At 41.7% G+C, this 15,323-nt stretch overlaps 1 protein-coding gene across 13 annotated transcripts in view; it reads left to right on the top strand.

Moving 5' to 3' along the window:
• The window catches only part of fancm (FA complementation group M), a 53,205-nt gene that overhangs the window by 13,303 nt on the left and 24,579 nt on the right, over positions 1-15,323 (top strand). For all 13 annotated transcript variants that reach the window (XM_086126452.1, XM_086126448.1, XM_086126445.1 and 10 more), the window contains exons 5-13: positions 2,497-2,628; positions 4,087-4,219; positions 4,324-4,413; positions 5,174-5,278; positions 5,361-5,539; positions 5,945-6,151; positions 7,408-7,651; positions 7,756-7,907; positions 9,391-9,555. In XM_086126452.1, coding sequence (XP_085982578.1) covers positions 2,497-2,628; positions 4,087-4,219; positions 4,324-4,413; positions 5,174-5,278; positions 5,361-5,539; positions 5,945-6,151; positions 7,408-7,651; positions 7,756-7,907; positions 9,391-9,555 — 1,407 coding nt within the window. The remainder of the gene's footprint in view (positions 1-2,496; positions 2,629-4,086; positions 4,220-4,323; positions 4,414-5,173; positions 5,279-5,360; positions 5,540-5,944; positions 6,152-7,407; positions 7,652-7,755; positions 7,908-9,390; positions 9,556-15,323) is intronic.

Raw genomic sequence — 15,323 nt, 5'->3', positions numbered from 1 at the left:
ACCTTGTTCCACTTCGGAGGCTCCGCTCTATTGTAGCATTTTAAAGTGGCCGACAACGGACAAACGAGTTCTTTTGTCGGAGCATAATAAACAAACTTGAACTTGAGCAGGCACGATTTTGATCTGTCTGATTTGCGGCGCTGCAACAGCCAGCCACCATGTTGCACCGTTCCACACGCACGTAGAGGACATTATATAATCCTCTCCAGTCTGTGGGGGAGTTTCCATGTACAGTAAATACGCGTCCACACTTACTGTAATAATCCCCGTTGCTGCTTTTGTTGATACACACGGCCTGGCAATAACTAAATGGATCGCCAAGACGAGCTTAATCATTCATAATGTAAGTGGCAGGGTGAGCGACATCAGTAGGTGATGAGCCGTATCAACTTCATTACACATGAGTGAGTTCGGACAGTTTATCTTTTTAGTTGACCTTTGGAACGCTTGTTCTTGTCCATGAACGTATATACACACACACACACACCTTCCATTGTTGACATGCAGGGTTCAGCCATGAGCAGCTTTCGTTATTAATAGCAGCCCACAGAGCGGCTTTTTCCTCACATTCTTCACGTCACTTAACTCCCCTTCAACCAATCGGCTGCATGCACGCAGGCACACGCGGGCGCGTGCACACACACACACACACACTCACACACACAAACGAAGTGAAATTTCAGGATGAACTTAAAATGAGCTACAGTCGACCCCCAGATGGGTCGTGGTTCAGCACCCGCGGATTTTTTTCTTCTCATTTTTAATTTATATTCAATTTTTTTTCCCTACCACTAATTCCCTCATCCTGTGCGTAAGATGATGTATGCACTGCATGGCGTGCTGACAAAACCAAATAATTAAAACTGTATTTTGATTAATGGTATCTTAGTCATTACAGCAAATATCTGACAAGCTGCTTCCAGAGTAAATGAGATTTTCTCTCTCAATAAATTATTTTGACAATTCTGTTTTCTCTCATGCGGCAAGTTCATTTTGAACGAATAATGCACCACCACACGCGAAACAAAGCACTGTCCCAGTAAGATGTTTTAGTTTTACACATGCTGTCTTAGAGCATATGATGATGACGCCATATTCACTGGCCGTTTGAGTGAAAGGCCAGAGGGAATTAATGGTTGTTATTCAACCCTCTGCCTTTGTCGTGTAAAGCTCTGGAAAGAACAGAGCACCTTGCTTCAGCCCCCTGACAAGCGTGCTGAGATTTAGCCTAAAAGCGCCAAGTGGCTCAACTTTCCTATCCAAAGCAAAGCATGATCACTATCGGCCATTTCTGGGAAAGGGCCAGGCTCAATCGAGGTTTCACCATCTATAGTTGACATAGAAAGTCTACACACCCCTGTTCAATTGCTAGGTTTAATTAATTTAAAGAGTATTTATATGTTCAATGTTTGCAATTTACGCATTCGTTAAATTAACATTCCATTAAAAAAAAAAGGTCTTTAAAATTTTAGTTTAAATGTATTCAAATGTGTGGCAGGTGTAAAAGAAAAAGTGTTTTATTTATCATTTTTCTTAGGCTTGGAACAGTCACTGGTTTAAAGGTACGGCTGTATACCTGTATACAGTTGAACAATTTGAAAAAAGTCACAGTTTCAAAACCGCTAAAACCTTTCATCAGTGGCAGGTGCGGGGTTTTTTTTTTCTTTTTGTTTTTGGAGTTGTCAGTGCATGCAGCTCAACTCAACTTTATTTATATGACGCTTTACAGAACAGCAATAGCTGTAACAAAGCAGGTTACCAAACAGATAAGACAAAACATTAACAGTATCCCTCTTTGACAAATTACAATATTAATTGTACAATGAAGGATTTGACGCTGATTAATTGGAGCATGGTGCCTATGAGAGCAGATGTCGTCATTTAATGCTATAGACAGGATGCTACTGTGACTCACGAGTGAACAGGTTAGAGTACACCATATACAAGTTAATAACACGTTACTTGGAGTGATTTGAATGTGTGTGGAACATTCGAGATAATTCAATCGCTCATCACCTGTACATGTTGCGCTGCATTGTACTGTGTTCCTCAGCATGTGTTTGCTTCTTCTGTTTCTAGGGCAACGCCCTACCATTAGCAAAATTGAAATTGTAACGACTCTCTCGTGCTGTGCGGGTGAATAGATGCGGCTCAAATTTTCGGTGAGACAAATTGCTCTCGTCTTCCGCTTGCTTTTATTCAAAAATGAGTGCAGTGGGAAAGAAAAATCACATCCAGCCCAAATAATATTACTCGTCTATTGTGGGGACTTGAACAAACACCGTTTCCTCTTTCAGTGGGCTCAAGATTGGTTTGGTAAATAACAGAAGCACATTTGTGTGAGGCGTGATGAAGCATATGTGGAATCACTTCCTTGCTTTCTGTCTGCTCATCAGTGAAAAAGCATTGGCAGGAAATGGCCAATTATGGTGACCTACATACATTGTGTGCGTGTGTGTGTGTGTGTCTCTCTCTCTCTTTCTCTCTCTCCACTAGGTGTTGGAGAAGTTCATGTCACGTTTGGTCCACAACCGAGTGATGGCACACAAGGATCTTCAGAGTCTCTCCAAGTACCAGCTCATCCTTGCCAGGGACCAGTTCCGAAAGAATCCCCCAACCCACCTCAAAGTACGTCTGTTTTCAGTCAACGAACCAGGACATTTCCTGGGTTGATTGGAATCGGTATTTAAATAATCCTCTTCATCGTGCTCTTCACAATTTGACTTCACGAGTCTAAAGGCCTTCTCATACTACGCTCATCATGCCCATATTTGGAAGGGCAGCCTACCAGGAAGTCTTTTCCCAATCGTTGGTTTACCGCTGTTAACATTTTGAAATCACTGTTCTGAATGTTGTTGTTCGTCTCCTTTTTAGAGAAAAAGGTTGTCCAACAAGTAGTGAAAAATTGAACAGTGGATACGTGTATTAAAGGGTCAAATCAGGTTCATTTGTGAATATTATAGTGCCTTTTAGTTTTATGCTAGTGAAGGTTCCATCTTCGTCTCTCAAGTCTTATGTCCATTTCAGGGACAGTTCACGTTTGCAGCAGTTAAAAACGTCACACTTTGTCAATAATTAATTTGATCATTTCAGTATTTGAAAAACGTTAGTCAAAATAGAATAGCTGCCTGCCATGTTCATTAAACATGTCACTTGTTACCCGTCACACACAGCTTCACCAAATGGAATGCATCACGAGTGCGGCAGACAGCACCATGTCTTCAATGTTCTTCGTTCGCGATACTAGCATCGACACTGCTGTAATTAATATGTCCTCATACCTTACGCGAATGAAGACCAAAGTGCTTCTTTGGTCCGGTGTCGCAGGGGATTTATTTACGAGCGTGGACTCCACTCACATTATGGACGTAACGCCCCAAAACGCCGCCGCCGCCGGGAATGGCTAAAGGTTAAAGAGAAAGCAGATCCTCCCTCTAGCAGTCATTTCTTGCTCATTAAAAATACTGCACGGATTTTGTTTTTAGTGTGACCTATGTGGCTCATGCCCCCCCTCCAACTGTAAATGACTACTTTTTGTGTGGTAGTATTTTGCTGAAATGAGACAGACTGGTGACACGGTCACTTCCAAAACATGCAAATCTCTTCTCTAATACAATAAAAGCACTCATGAAATAGAAACAGTAAGACAGAAAAAAAAGATGATTTTTTTTCATTTGTGTCTCTGCCAATTTGTCAAAATATGTATTTTCGTAAAACTAATCTGGCGCGAAAAAGGTTGGGGCCTGTTTACTGTGCTAAAAATGATCGAATGCGTCGTAAATTAATTGACTCGATGCCTATTATAGTCTCCTCCAAAAAAATCGGCAACACTCGCTGAAACATAAACAGAGTGAGTCCTTCGATGCCCCCTGAAAAGAGGTGAGGTGTGCTGGCGACTGCTGCAAAACGATGACGACATGCATCTGCAATTTGATATTTCTGGGATTTTTTTTACCCCCCTGGCTTTGGCGGCAGAACACATTTTACACACTGAAGGTGTTTGACTTGTGGTTGCATTGCATTCCAAATTCGTAGCAGTTCTTTTTCGCTGTGTTCTTGTGTACTACTCGCATGTTGTGCCTGCAGGGACCACAGCAGGGAATGCTGGAGGGAGACTTTGCCCTTTGCATTAGCCTGTATCATGGCTACGAGCTACTCATACAGATGGGACTCAGGTCCCTCTTCTTTTACGTTCAAGGGATCATGGATGGCTCCAGGGGTTTGTTTTATAGATTTCTACTTCAAAGTTACAAAACGTCCCCTACCGGGGGAGGTATCGTTTCCTCGCGATGTGTTGTTTGACATCTCCATCCTTTGTTTTAGAAATGTCCCGGGCCAGGAATGAGCTGCAGAGAACTCCCGTCTTTATGGACCTTTATCATGAGATGGAGGCAAATTTCAGGAAGCTCCCTGGTATTTGCCGTTTTTTTTTTTTTCAAAGCATGTCATCCATCTATCCATCCATCCATTTTCTAATACACTTATCCTCACGAGGGTCGCGGGTGTACTAGGCGCCTGTTCCAGCTGTCTTCATGCAGTAGGGCCAGTACACACTGAGCTGGTTGCCAGCCAATCGCAAGGCACACAGAGATGAACAACCGTTCGCACTCACACTCACACCTAGGGACAATTTAGAGTGTTCCATTAACCTGCTACACATGTATTTAGTATGTGAGAACAAACTGAAGTACCCGGAGAAAACCCATGCAAGCACGGGGAGAAGATGTGAACTCCACACAGGAAGGGTGGAATCGAACCCTGCATCTCAGCACATGATTATTGTTTTTGTTGTTGTCAGTGCGGGCCCCCGACATTACTGATTGTTTTGTTATATTTATGTTCACTGTATACATCCGTGGCAGCTTTTACCACCTCTCTGTTTATCATTACATTGAAGAGATTGTTTGGATTGACACCTAGCTCGCTGGATGGATGGATGGATACTTTATTCATCTGGTGATACTTTCAGTGATATTTCACTGCCAAATGTCATTATTTTTACTCTTGCATGACCCTTAAAGAATGTTAAAATATTGCTCAATGGCTGTGGGGAAAATGTTTCAAAATCAGAGAAGCATTATTCCTGAACAGATTCTATTAATCCGTGATAATGAGATTATCTTCATGGCTTTCTTTTTTAAAATTAATTACATCCCGTGATTCACACCCACAGGCGCAGATGAACCCTTCATTTATGGTCACCCCAAACTGCAGAAATTAGAGGCCGTGGTCCTGCAACACTTCCGACTCTTGGTTGAGCGCGCGTCCGACAGTAATGGTAATTCGCCGGCGGGACAACAATTCACCGATGCGGTGACATCACAATTCCTTTCAACTGTGCCATAAAATTAACCTTCCAGGTTCGGGTGCACAGGAAACCACCACGCGGGTGATGATCTTTTCGTCATTCCGTGACAGCGTGCAGGAGATCGCTGCCATGTTGAACCGCCACAGCCCGATGATCAGAGTCATGACATTCATGGGGCAAGCGTCAGCAGGCAAAGGAGTCAGAGGTTTCACTCAGAAGGAGCAACTGGAGGTGGACATTCGCTCTTTCCCTTTATCACCATTGCACCTCATCACATCGTCCAATGAAAAGCATGCGTTTTAAGGCAAATAGGCAAAACAAACAAACTCACAAGTTTTGGACACACATGCTTTTCATTGGACTGCAATGTAACAGGTGAATACTGAAAGACGGCGCTCTTAAATGTCACATTTGCCAACGCAAACTGCAGATATGCAAATACTGTGGCGGCAATGAGCATCATATAGATGACAACACAAAGGTAGCTCAGAATGTTTTGAAATCTGCTGATAAACTCTCTCTCTCTTTCTCTCTCTCTCTCTCTCTAGCTATCTAGCTACGGTATATATAAAATGAAAGCTGCTTTTAAAATGCATGTGAAAGCAAAACAGAATTTTGATGGTGTCGTTCCAATAGGTGGTGAACAGGTTCCGTCAGGGTGGCTTCAACACGCTTGTGTCCACCTGCGTAGGAGAGGAAGGACTGGACATCGGCGAGGTCGACCTCATCGTGTGCTTCGACGCGCAAAAGAATCCCACCCGCCTCGTGCAGCGGATGGGCCGCACCGGGCGTAAGAGGCAAGGACGCATTGTGGTTATCCTGGCTGAGGGCCGGGAAGAGAGGGTGTGTATTTTAATTTCAAGTCCTAAACGTCAGCGTGTTTCATATACATTGCTGTTTAAATGAGTGATCACATTACTCTCTTGATTTCTGATGAAACTTTATTTTTCTTTGTCCGTATAAAACACAACATTCAAATGTGTAGAGTGCTTATGATATGGAAGTCATTTAAGTCATCTGGTGTTGCAGGTCCTTGATTGAGCAGTTTGGTTTTTTTTGTTTTTTTTGTAATGACCTTTTTACATGGTGCTATCATGAACTTAAGCTGGTACTTATCTTCCCTTTATAAGGATTATTTAGCAAATTTATCCGGGTGCAGTCCAACCATTAAAAAACATGCTGTCCCCTAAAATCTTTCCATACACTCTCCCAAAAAGAAATCACTTGGTCAGAGCCAATACACACTATGTATTCAATTCATTTTTTATGTGAATTTTGTATTACAATTGATATATTGGGATATTTATTGCCCAAAATTTTTTTTGTCCGTCCGATTTTATTGCCTCACAAATAAAACACAAGTAGATATAAACTGCAGCTTTTAACTCATTCGGTACCAGCCAATTCTGGACCAAGTCTGAAAAGACGTTTAGAAACGTCTTTGGGAGTGAATGAGTTAAAAGACTATTTGTTCCATTGTTTAATGTGAGACGAGCATTTGTGATCTTTTATGTCGGCAGGGGCTTGTTTTTTTCCCCTAGCAGCTCTCAATGAATGCTATTTTGTCTTTCCTTTGACCGACTCACGAGCACGTGCCTAAACTGCAGTTTTTTTGATGTCGATCTACCTTCTTATGTGACCTGTTGTATAAGTTGTGGTTTCACTCTTGCAGTAATTCTGGGTGGCCGACCAATTCACCAATGTTTCCGGTTATCTTCTTTTGTAAAGAAATTGACACGGCTTTGTAACCTTTTCCCAACTGATAGATTAGATTGTCTGATGTGCCTCGTGAAATTTTAATCAGCTTTTCCAAAAACTGTGGATCATTGTTAAGTCATGTTTTGACAAGGTGGGGCAATTTCTTTTTTCCCCCCACATAAGACGAAATAGTTTTGGAACCTTTTTGTTATTCCCTTTACTAATAATGTCCTTATTACAAAACTGCTTTGTGTATTTACATGTCTTGTCTTGTTGACATATTAAAATTGGCTTGATGATGTGGAAAAACGCCAGTCAATGAGAAAATAGCAAGCAGCCAAATAATTTTTCCGAGCATTGTATAACCTTTCACCTGACCTCCAATTCGTACTTCCTCTTAGACGTACAACCAAAGTCAGAGCAACAAGCGTAACCTGATGAAATCCATTGTGGACAACAAAAGGGGCTTCCACATGTACCCCAACAGTCCCCGCATGCTACCCGACTGTATAACCCCCACGCTGCACAAGATGCACATCACCTCTGGCCAGTTTGACCACCGAAGCAGCAGCAGGCGGTCGTCAAGGGGTCGTCGTCGGTCAAACGCTCAGGATCGGACCTCACTCATCCACCCACAAAACTTTAGTGAGTGATCATTGTTGATTTGAGATTCTACTGAAAAAGCTTCAAGCTTGCAGTTTTGGATTGAGTGTGTGCCTTTATGTATTTATTTGTTTATTTGGTGTCAGTTTGTCAGGAGGCTGCTGCATCAGGACCCTTCTTGAGCGACGCTGAGTATTCAGTGTGGGTGTCCAAGATGAAGCTGGCTGATGATGAAGCTCAACCGACATTGAGGCAATCATCAAGCTTCCTGTCCCTTCCACATGATGTACAAGCTCAGGTCTGTTTTTTTTTTTTATTCATTTTTTTCATTTGCCGTATTCCCTTCCTGAGGATTGAAGAGCAAAGTGGGAACAAACAGCTCGTCTGACATTAGTCCCCATGCGCAAACTGTTAACTTTGGGTTTAATTAACTCATTGTATTAGGTATTAATGAAATAACTCATGAAGAATGATCCGAGCTAAGGTGCTTGGGGCTTGATGCCGTTGGCAAACAGGTCCTCCGTGAACAGATGGTGAACAATTCTTTAAAAAAGACAGGGTGCTTACATCAGTCTGATTGCTTCCACTCCCATTATTATCGAGTCTATCCTCTTTTTCCCCCTTCTCTTCCTGACTGTTTTCCTTTCACATCTAAGATCGGGGCGCTCAAAAGCTACCCGCCAGGCTTCTTGTTCCGTCTCCCCCATGTTGATTATTGCTCTTGTCTATGTTCCTCTGAAGACGTGGTAACTGGGAAATAAATTCTTTGTTTGTGGTTTATTTTTATTTATTTTTTTGCATACATGGCCAATAAATCTGATTCTGATTTGAAGCTTACTGTAAAGTTAAGCATAAAACCAAGAATTGCATGTTATGTATTTTACCAAACACGTGTTTTGGTGGGCGGCCCGGTAGTCCAGTGGTTAGCACGTCGGCTTCACAGTGCAGAGGTACCGGGTTCGATTCCAGCTCCGGCCTCCCTGTGTGGAGTTTGCATGTTCTCCCCGGGCCTGCGTGGGTTTTCTCCGGGTGCTCCGGTTTCCTCCCACATTCCAAAAACATGTATGGCAGGCTGATTGGGCGCTCTAAATTGTCCCTCGGTGTGAGTGTGGGCGTGGATGGTTGTTCGTCTCTGTGTGCCCTGCGATTGGCTGGCAACTGATTCAAGGTGTCCCCCGCCTACTGCCCGAAGACGGCTGGGATAGGCTCCCCGCGACCCTAGTGAGGATCAAGCGGTTCGGAAAATGGATGGATGGACGTGTTTTGGTCTTGAGAACGTGTGCTAGCTTAATGCTCCCACACAATGCAGATGGGATCACGAAAACCAGGATCAATGTCGCGGTGTTATCACCCATTAAGCAATGGGTATTTGAACAGAAACTATGCAGCAACACATGTAGAGAGACAATATACCAATACTCACAAGTATGTTCTTTATCCTCTCGCAATCTACGTCTTTGTGTAAAAATTAATGGATATTATATACAGCTCCCTGGTGGCCAAAGTCCTCACTAGAAGGATTTGCACAATGAATTGATTTCAAATTTTATTTGTGAGGTGTTTTAATTGGGGGTGCAATAGATGAAAGATACTTCCATTTATTTCACTGGGTAACGATGATTAGAGATATGCGTGTTTTGAGTCACAGAACAAATAAACGTCGAGGCACATCTGATTTTGTTGTTGTTGTTGTTATATACAGCTCTCGTGACATTTTGTAGGTGTATCTAACAATTTGTCTAAAGCTTATTAACTAACTACAACCATGTTCTATTTCAAAGGAGGGCGCTCCCAGAGGCGGTGCACCCATACGAGAGCTTTCTCTTTTGGAATGGAGGCACTGGCAACATCGGGCACTTCCGACCCATGTTGTTGATCACTCCCTGCGCTGCCAGCATTTCATTAAGGTGATGCAGCTTGTCGACAGCATGCGGGAGGAAAATGAGGTGAGATGTTGTGTAAAATAGTCCCTCAAACAATGACATATTAGATCTCTTGACTGTTTTATAAATCAGTCATGTGACAAGCATCAAGAATCAAATTTTATCTGTTACAAAATGAGATTGCACAATCTGGGGGCTGCGGAAGGGCAACGGTGGTATTTCTTTCTTTTCTTTTTTTTTGTAATGAATCCCTAAATGACTTTCTTGAAAGCAGGTCATCTGCGTTTAATCGGAACGTACGGCTTGAATTAGGGTTAAGTAACTACAGTCATTCTTTCCACCTAGAAGGCAAATTCTTGACGTGACAAACAAGTTCAGTGGTTTTCGTACGTCATGATTCAACCGATGATAATGATTCGTTGAGATCCTTCGTTTCTATTCTTGTTTTTTTTTTTTTCACTCAAGCAAACAACTGCTTCTCTTTTTGGACAATGAGTTGCTTTGCTCTCTGACATTTTTTTTTTTGTAACTCTTGTTCCACATGTTGACAGTCCAAGACCACAGCATGGGTTATCAGAGCGACCAAAAAGTTGCCATAAGATTTACTTTTTAGCATCTTCAATCACAGAACTCCAACCAGGCTTGAATGTGGTTTGTTTTTACGTGCTCACAACATTAGCCTAGTCTCGACATCCCGCATCGAAGGGGTAATTTAATCACACGGCTGCTTTGTTACTCACTACCTGATGTTTATTTAAGCACCGCGAGTATCTCCAGTTCAGTTCAAAAGATTGGGCCATCGATAAAATGGCTGCATCGGTCCAAATCCCTGAAATTAGGTCAGCGATTATGGTAAAACCCACCTTTTGTTTTCCCCACGGTGAGTCTTGGCTAAACAAGGCATTGAAGCTAACCTACTTTTCAAAACAACATGGAGGGGTGTCTGGTAAACGGGCTCATTTTGATGTCGGGCATTACTTTTATGGAGAGATTTTGAAGGTCCTCAGTCATGAATTGTTTGAGAGATTTCGGAGTAGTTTCTCCATATAATTTTCAACAATGTTAGAAGAGATGTTGCTTTGAAATAGAAGTTTGTTCGGATTGTGATGTTTAGATTGTTTCTTGATCTTCCACTATGAGTTTGTCGAACTTGTAATGAACTGTTTACCACATCCATTTGCTTGTCTTAACACTGTGAACGTGCCGTGATCTGGAAAATCGAGTTCTAACTTTTTTCAGATGTGCGGGCACAGAGTTAGACACCTGAATCCAACCCATTTCTCAAGTGGCTAACTCGTAATATAACTTGATTTAATTTGCACCAGTGCGCGGCATGCTTTAAAGAAGCAGAAGACCACGGCCGCTTTCATTGTTGTCTGCTAAGAGCAAGAAATTAAGGCTACACAATCAGATCTGAAACTCATAGAACCTTTTAGGAAGTGCTTGAGGGGGAGATTTTTACCAAGGATGTGCAGGCAACAAATGTAAAACAACTATTTGATTCTCCCAAGACTAACATTTCTGCTTGAAAACTTCCTATCGCAGCATTCCACAGAGTTTGGGTGACTATAATCGAATAAAGACGGCACGGTGGGCGATTAGTTAGCACGTCGGCCTCACAGCGCAGAGGTGCAGGGTTCGATTGTGGCTCCGTCCTTCCTGTGTGGAGTTTGCATGTTCTCCCCGGGCCTGTGTGGGTTTTTTCCGGGTACTCTGGTTTCCTCCCACATTCCGAAAACATGCACGGCAGATTAATGGGTCACTGTAAATTGTCCCGAGGTGTGACTGTGAGCGCGGACGGTTGTTCGTCTATGTGTGCCCTGCGATTGGCTAGCAACAAGTTCAGGGTGTACTCCACCTCCTGCCCAAAGACGGCTGGGATAGGCTGCTGCACACCCGCGACCCTCGCCAGGATAAGCGGATTAGAAAGTGGATGGTTAAATGGATGGATGGATAATGGAGTACAATAAGTTTATTTATAATTTTTTTTTTTTTTACTGGTCCTGTTACATTTGCACAGTGTGCAGTGTATCTTTACAAAGTGACATTGCCACCGACGAGCCTGGCGTTCGTGTTATGGTGTTTTAGTTGTTTTGCAGGTCCGTGAGAATAGAGATCGTTGTTTTCCAATTATTATTGATCCAACTCAACTCGCCTTTATTTATTCAGTACTTAAAAATGGGGAAAAGTGGCCTGTGGATTAAAATCAAGCACGAAACAACAATAATAATAACAATTCATCCATTCGTTATCTGAACCGCTTTTCCCACGCAGCACCTCTGCTGTGATTTTCGGATCAGTCAGTCAGTCTTTATATTTTGGCCCTCTACTGTTCCACCAGCAGCCTGTTGATGGTTTCAAGGTATAATCAGGTCGTGGTCCGATTCCTCAGAGAAGAGAGAGACGAAGAGCCGTATGCTTCCTTTACATTGACATACAGAAGATTCAGAGTTTTCTTTACTGTGACGTTTGAATGTACACAAACAACGGCAATTTTCTCAAAGCCGTTGGCGAGTAACCTCACAATAATCAATGGAAGGAGCAGTCCCTCCCTCTCTGGAAGCCTCCCGAGGTTGTTTTTCCAGTCGTTTGAAGACATTTTCTGTTTGGCCGGGGCCAACAAGCAAAGCGCATGCTGTGTTTTCCGCGGCCTGCTGTCACTCTGCTTTTGTGATGTGGAGACACAGTCCATAAAGACAGACAGGCCTCCGCGCTTGTGATTATGCAATCCTCTGAAGCGTTACATAAACCCAGGAAGCTGGATCTGGGTTGGGCTGTGATGACCTAGATGGAGACGAGAAGAGCAGCACACAGCAAAAACAGAATCCAAATTACTAAATTATTTGACAGGCGAAAAGGGCAGTTAGATTTTTTTGTCATTAGCACTTAATTGTATTGTATAAGGGCATAAAAAATGTCATTATTATGAATTGAGCTAATTAAGTACCGTACTTGCTGCAGTTTTACATACTTGCGCACAAGGACAAAATTGTTGGTACCACTGCGTCTTTGAAAGAAAATAAGAGCAGTCATAAAAAAAAGACAAATTTAATAAAAATTAACCAATGACAATCAGACACTGCTTTTGAATTTTGTTTCAACAAAATTTGTTAAAACAACAACAAACTTAGTCAATAGTATTGGATAAAAGTATGTTACCCATAAAGTTAATATTTTCTTATTGTTGTTTCGGGACCATTACTGTGATCAAACGATTTTTGTAACTTTGAATTGTGGCCCAATTTTCATGAGCAAACTGCTCCACTCGTCCCAGGTTTGAAGGGTTTGTTCTCAAGATTAAAGACACCTTGTGCCAGGTGGAACAAAGCAGCCGCAGAATCTAACAGAGCCTCTTCCATGTTTCACAGTAGGGGCAGTGTTCTTTTCTTGATGCCTCATTTTTGCATCTGTGTGAGCTGTTGGGCAGCTGTTGTCTCCATAGGACATTCTCCTCGAAGCTTTGTATCTTGTTTTCAACACGCAGTTTGACTTTTTGTTGTTGTTGTTGTTGTTAATGTTTTATTTTCACCAGTGGTGTCCTCCTCAGTCGCCTCCCAAGAAGTCCACTTTGGCTGAAATAAAAATGGATGTGATTCAAGGATTTGACCTTGGAGTTCATCTTAAATTTATTTGGTGGTTGTACGATGCTCGTTTTTGGCACCGTCGATGTTATCCACCTCCTCAATCTATTATCTATTTCCCTCTTGCGGCTCTGTCCAGGGAGGTTGATGACATTCTTATGCATCCTAAATTGCAGTAAAACGAACTTTAAACCACTTGGAGATGGGCTTGTAGGCTTTAGCTTGAACATGCTCATGTATAAATATTCTTTCTCATCTCCTGAGATAAGTTTATTCTTCGCTTCTTCTGGTCCATGTTTAGTGTGGTTCAAACAGTGTCACCAAACAGCACAGCAACAACTTGTCAAACTCAAATCGTTGAACTGACTGCTTACCAGTTTGAAGACCCTTGCGATCCTATTTAGAGGACACACTTTGGTTGAACAGGTCTCTAGGGGGAATTTTTTTTTTGAAATGATCTTTTCTTGCGAGTCCCCTCATTTTTGTTCAGGACTTTTTCATGGAAAAAAAAAATCTGTTGAACCACAATTCAAACGCAATGTCTAATTTTCATTGGTTCATTTTCATTAAATTTTAATTTATTATGACTATTGCAATCTATTTTTCTTTTTAACAGTGGGGTACCAACAGTTTTGTCCACGTTTTTTAAGTACCGTTAATACATTGTAGCTTAAAGTTCTTTACAGTAACTTTTTCATGAAACATTCTTTAGCATATTTTCTCTAAAGGAGAAAGAAAGAAAAACAACAACACACTGAAAATGATTTATGATGTTTGCTGACAAAAGTCAGACTTTTAATTTATCCAGGTCGCTTTGTGTTCAAGTGCTAATTGTTAGCCTCAAGCAGTTCCAGGACTAAGTCGAAATTGTGAAGAGATTTGTTCAGCTTGTGGCACTCGTGTTTATGTTCATGAGTCACCCTCTCACTTTTACAACGTACCAACACAGAAATAAAATTGCTTCCAGCCATGCATTTAGATCGCAAGTGGTATAGAAACGTCAAACAATGGCGCTGCGCGAGCCGAGGTAAAGGTGTGTTATGTCTGATGTAGTACGCTTGTGTGGTTAGTGTCATAACACCACACATTCTTTCAAACGTTACACAAGCATCAGATACTGCATTTAGTTTTTGTTTTTTTAATATGCCTACAAAAGTGGTTTAATGGGCAGAGTTTAAAATGTGGGTGTTAATTACGGGAATATGTTGAAATTGCTGGGGGGCGGGATGGGGATTACAAAACTGTACGAACAATACCTCTGTGCAATTACTGCTCATAGTTTCTAAATTACCCCATTATTATATTCTACGGGGGAAACTCCAAGGTACAATTTGTCTGTCTGCCACAGTTTGGTTAAACGGCTTTTATGTTCCGTATGGAGTATCAATATCTAATGGTTGTTGTACGACCAGGCGTTTCAGCCACCCATCTATTCAGTTCCTTGCCGCAATATAAGTTACAGATATGATGAATGAGTCGTACTTCAAAAGCTGAATCAAAAATTAATCAACGAAATTGGCACAAAGGCCAAAATTTACCCAGCTGACGCAATTTGGTGAGAGTCTTACACTCAGCAATACACATTACAAAATGGGCATTGACTGCACAAAATGGCAAGCTTCTTTTTTTTTTCTTTTCACCATCACCGTCTCACCTGACACGAATGCAGGCAGTGAAAGGTGACAATTGATGCTTTTTGATACAGTACTTGTATTCAATACGCATTAGAGTTAAATAAAAGTTTTAAAAAAAATTGTAATGATAATCAAAACAAGAGTTTTGCCCCAAAAAAAGATGTGGATACTTGGATCCTTCAAAAACCTCATGTTCAAAAATGTAGGACTTGATTATCCTTAAAAGTGGCGCTTAATCCTTAAATCCACCATTCTAAAGGTCTTCCAAGTCTATCCAATTGTGTCAAACAAGCTGGGAGGGGGGAAAAAAAAATACTATTTCAATTTGTTGCACATGGTGCTTTGCAGTAATACACACACAATCCCTGAAAACATTTTTCATACTTAAGTATAAGAAAAATATTGTTGTAAAATGTCTATGAGAAACATTGTGGTAAGATTGAGCCCATATCGACCGCTTGCCTTCTGGTAACATTTAGTAAAACAGGTGTAAAATTTGATTCTATTTATGCAGTCATAAAAGGGACAGCGGTTACTACAGTGGAAAGCTTATCATGCTATCGGGTTGCAAGGTGCATGAAAGGGTTAAATTAGGCGTTTGGAAATTAGGCTCGTG

The sequence above is a fragment of the Hippocampus guttulatus genome, chromosome 13 (genome assembly GCF_054856545.1).
Source record: "Hippocampus guttulatus isolate MCC_2025c chromosome 13, RoL_Hgut_1.0, whole genome shotgun sequence".
In the NCBI taxonomy this organism is placed as follows: domain Eukaryota; kingdom Metazoa; phylum Chordata; class Actinopteri; order Syngnathiformes; family Syngnathidae; genus Hippocampus; species Hippocampus guttulatus.
The sequence above is the reverse complement of the archived record's forward strand: the minus strand, read 5'-3'. Positions and strand labels throughout refer to the sequence as shown.